The sequence below is a fragment of the Gastrolobium bilobum genome, unplaced genomic scaffold (genome assembly GCF_033153095.1).
Source record: "Gastrolobium bilobum isolate Gb01-03AN ecotype WA unplaced genomic scaffold, APGP_CSIRO_Gbil_v1 utg10432, whole genome shotgun sequence".
Classification (NCBI taxonomy): Eukaryota; Viridiplantae; Streptophyta; class Magnoliopsida; order Fabales; family Fabaceae; genus Gastrolobium; species Gastrolobium bilobum.
This window is the reverse complement of record NW_026896976.1, coordinates 36724-41462: the sequence shown is the minus strand read 5'-3', so window position 1 is coordinate 41462 and position 4739 is coordinate 36724. Positions and strand designations below refer to the sequence as shown.

The 4739-nt window shown below is 37.2% G+C and overlaps 1 protein-coding gene across 1 annotated transcript; it reads right to left on the bottom strand.

The window, feature by feature from the left end:
* Window positions 1-226: 226 nt before the first annotated feature.
* LOC133303159 (proline dehydrogenase 2, mitochondrial-like) lies at window positions 227-4391 on the bottom strand. Its single transcript, XM_061503037.1, has 4 exons — window positions 3772-4391; window positions 815-1460; window positions 468-708; window positions 227-365 (listed from the first exon to the last, which is right to left on the bottom strand). Exons 1-4 carry the CDS (start codon window positions 4333-4335, stop codon window positions 326-328), a joined length of 1491 nt encoding a protein of 496 aa, XP_061359021.1. The 5' UTR covers window positions 4336-4391; the 3' UTR covers window positions 227-325.
* Between the last annotated feature and the right edge of the window lie 348 nt (window positions 4392-4739).

Sequence of the window (4739 nt, the reverse complement as noted above, 5' to 3'; positions counted from 1 at the left end):
CAATTAGAATAATGTAAAGATCGATTTACGCGTCACTCATTCCAACTCATTCTATTAATTGGACAAATTGTTATAAATTCCAATATTTATCACTGAAGTCATGAAACCTCTTTTTTTTTTCCCTTGTCATTTAGTTTATTTGCTTTATGATTTTTTTATATATTTTTTAGACTTCGGATCTTTATGTAATTCCAACAAATATATCATAGTAATTCAAATTTCATTCCACTGAATACACAATTCCATCGGATTACAGAATTCTCTAATTTGTACAAAAGTTAACGAATTCTCTTGCCTGCCTACATCCTAGATATGATTATAGTCTTTAAAATATTGAAGCTTTTAGTCTCCTTCCCAACTCTTTCCTGTGCAAAAAAAAAAAAAAAATGAGAATTGTCAGTACATCGTCAAGCAAATATTTCCTCTATCATAGGCTAAGAGGTTAATAAATGAAATATTTAGTTTACCTTATGAGTTGTCTATCAAAGCCTGAAGCAGCTAAAAGCCCTCTGTTCTCTTCAGCCCTTCTCAAAAGGTAAGGCATAACTATTTCTACTGGTCCAAATGGCATGTATTTGCTAACCTGGAACCCTGCATTGCTCAAACCAAACGAGAGTGCCTCTGACATTCCATATAGCTGTGCAAATTCTAGCTTATGGTTCACCTTTCCAATCCCCAATTCATGTGCTTTTGCCGCAGCCAATTTCCCTACACAACAATTTCATGTCATGTTAGACACATGAATTGAGATGATGGCTTTGCTCATATTATATATATCATCTGAAAATGAATAGCCTTGTGTATATCTAAGTACCTGATTCAACATTGTGAGTTGCAAGAACAACCGAACCAGGTCCACTGGCAATCTTTTCAAGCATAAATGATGAGCAGTTATTGAAGCAATTGTGTGTGTCCTGAATGGTATTGTGAATTGGGGATGCATATCCCAAAGACTCAGCCAATTTAGTTTCTTTTGACATGTAAGCACCCCTTACCAATTTGAACCCCAATGGAACTCTCATTTTATCTGCTGCCTTTGTTGTAAGCAACAACCTCTCCTTGGCATCTTTTAAGTAAGTTTGAATGGTTCCAAACACAATGGGGTTGTCATCTTTGTTGTGCATGGTGGATGAAGAGTATGTGAAGTAATCAATAGCTGGTTGAACCCAAGTGTGTCCTGCATCAACCAACAATGGAATATTGGTTTGAACACATCTTTGGCAAAGTTCAAGTAGTCTTTGATTTGCAAGTTGAAGATCACTCTCTTCTTCTTGGGTTAGAGGCTCCGGTCTTTTCTGTGTGAGGTATAAAGGACTGGATTCTGAGAAAATAGGTAGGGAATCTTGTTTCCATGGCAAAATGAATGAAGGGTCTTTCTGTTGCCATCTTAGAAGATCACTAACTCTTTCTAACAATGCCATAGGACATATTGCAGTAACTTTCACAATGACAAAACTCACCTGTCACATTATAAAAAGTTTAATTTGCACCCATTAGTACCACAAAATTTAAATTTGTACTACCACACACAAAAAGCAGATGAAAAATGGGTAAAGCATGCTCGATTTCAAGCACTGCGACATGACACGGCATCAAGTCTTCTCCCATGAGCAAACATCAAATTTAAAGACTAGTTTCCAATTTTCATTCCTAAGCCATGGCATGAAAGCGGATCATGTTCATTTGCAGAGGCAACATGAGAAATTGCCAACCTCATTGTTCTCGGAATTTTCTAATGTGCTACATATGTATGTGTAATCGACTAATAAAAGTGTGCCACCTCAGCTGCTAGTGTATCGAAGAGAGAAAAGAAAAAACAACTTTTTATTTTAACTATATAAAAAATATGTATTATCAGTAGTACATAGAAAAAAAATCCAAAAATTGCATTCAATTCTATGCGATGGATGTACTAAAGATGCACTCCATTGTCCTCTAGTTGGGTTGGACCCACCATAAGACATTCCTCAGGGTATGTTTGGTGCATTGTATAGGATAAGGCCTGATAGTATAAGACCTGATAGTATAAGACCTGATTAAATTTTAATATTATTCAGCGTTTGGTATGGTAATGTATAAAATAATATCCTCCAATATATTAAAATTGATATATTAAAATAAATTATTTTAATACATTAATATTGAAATGATATATTAGTTCTTGGAAATTGTACTTGTAAGCAATATTAATACATCAACCCCTTATCAGGCCTAATCTCACCTCCTTAGGCTTAATTAAGTTATACATCATTTTGATGTATTAAGGGGTTCTGCTGTATAAGCTTATAATATACGATGGTCACACCAAACAACTGAAAATGTCATAACGTATAGTATAAGCTTATACTATCAAGCCTTATACATCACACCAAACAGGCCCTCACATTCATTTACGAAGGACCCACACAAAACAAGACACGTCGCAACACAACCACACAAAACCCAAACCATGTGCTCTAATTGAGGGTTTTTGACCTAGGAAATGCAGATTTTAAAAAAATCTACTTATTTAGTTCGTTGACCAAACGTTTTGCCGGACTAATGCAAGAAGACGCGTTTCAGGTGGCTAGTGTTTAGTCGCGCACCTGACACATGCGCATTTCTGACAAATCTGAATACGTTTGTACTAGGTACGTGTCTGAACACGTCTGTACAAGTGCACGTTTTTTACAAGTCTGAACACGTCAGTACTTGGGACGCGTTTGAACACGTCTGTACCATGTGCGCCTTTCTGACAAGTTTGACCAGCACAATACCAAGATGTGTCATGTTCAGGCACGCATTCTGTCGCATAGCCGCGTCATAGCCAGAAACGCGCATGTGTCAGGTGCGCGACTAAACGCGTAGCCACCTGAAACGCATCTTTCTGCATTAGTCCGGTAAAACGTTTAGTCAACGAACTAAACAGGTGGATTTTTTTTTAAATTCATATTTTTTTGGTCAAAAACCCTCTAATTGATGGTCCAAGGTACATTAATGTACAGGAAAAAGAAGTATCATTTTAAAAGACAAAAGTTTGTATCTTTTTAGGTGATTTATATAAAAAAGAGTAAACATCATTTTTGGTCCCTAACAAAAAACACGGTCGCCACTTTAGTCCCTTACAAAAATAAATTAGTCAGTTAGTCCTTAACAAATTCAAAGTGGACCCATTTTAGTCCTTTTGAGGGACTAATATGGGTCTTTTTTGAATTTGTGAGGAACCACGATTTCAACTAAATGGGTCTACTTTGAATTTGTTAGGGACTAAGTGACTAATTTATTTTTGTAAGGGACTAAAGTGGGGGACCGTGTTTTTTGTTAGGGACCAAAAGGTATTTACTCTATAAAATATGACCGGTTATACTTTGTGTAAATATGAAAAGTTACTTTTTTTTTCTCTCTCCCTAGTTACATCGTTGATGTGTAAAATGAAAAAAAAAAGACTTTTCAAATTTACACAAAGTATAATCGGTGATACTTTGTGTAAATCACTAAAAGAACAAAACTTATGTCCTTTTAAATTATATACACTAAACCCTTACTATATTCATAAATATAGAGCATTCAAACTCTATTTAGTTATTGATTATATAATTAATCTAACACAATTAACTTAAGTATATTCAAGTTATGCAAGTATTTTTTTTTTATATTCAAATTAAGTGCATTAAATAAATTAATATTATATAATATACATATCTTTATGACCAAAAAAATTATTATTTTTCACATTAGGATATAATTGTATAAAAAAACACAATAAAGTATGGTGAACGTAAAAAAACTCACAGAAGATGGTGGAAGGGATCTGCAAACGTCAACAGTGTGCAGGAAAGCGTTGAGGTTACGGTCACAGCCATCGTTGTCGTTTGCATCTTCAACACCATATGCCAGCATGCCACGTAAGCCCGTCTCGTGCAACGACCGTATGCTCCGGCCGGCGGCGGCGGCGTCCTCGCCGGCGCAGAAGTGGTCGTAGAAGGTCTTGCGAATGGTGGCCATCACAACATCCTTAGACAGTCCCTCCCTTTGGACGAGGTTGGACTTCATGACCCTCATTCCCAAGTCCACCATGGGCCCCACCGCGGTGGCGTGGAGCACGGCGGAGGAACGGAGGAGCTTGGCGGTTGGCACGGAGGAGAACAGCTTCTCGGCGTCTTCCAAGTTAACTGTCGACGAGGGAGGATATATGGTGGCGGAGGACGGCGGTTTGTCGATGAGTGAAGGAGGAACTACGGCGGCGGCGGCGGCGGCGGGAGAGAGGGAAGGGAGGTGAGGGGAATTGAGTGGCTTGGTGGAGGTGTTGTAACGGATTTTCTTGAGGATTCTTGGAGGGATCACGCGAGTTGCCATCAAAGGTTGAGATAACAGTGGTGTTGTGTGTTAATGATGTTTTTGTGATGTTTCAAGATGTGTGGTAAAGGGGGGTTTATAGGCGCCAAGTTAACTGGCATGGGATAAGTAAGGAAAAGTACAACGCTATGACACGCTTAAGTTGGGCAAGTGCATGGTGTCGTGTGATAAGATTAGACTAGTCAAAGTGGCTTATGCTTTTATTTTAGTAATCTTTTTTGCTTTCCCTTATAGTAGTTAGGCTTTATTTTTATTTTTCTATGATTGAAGTAAATGGGTAAGAAGAAACAAAAGAAAGAAAATTCATATTATTTGCATAGTATTCTTTTTTTTTTTTAAATATATTACATCCTAATAAAAGAAGTATGAGTTAAGGGGTTTGATTTTCTCATGTTGAATGAGAA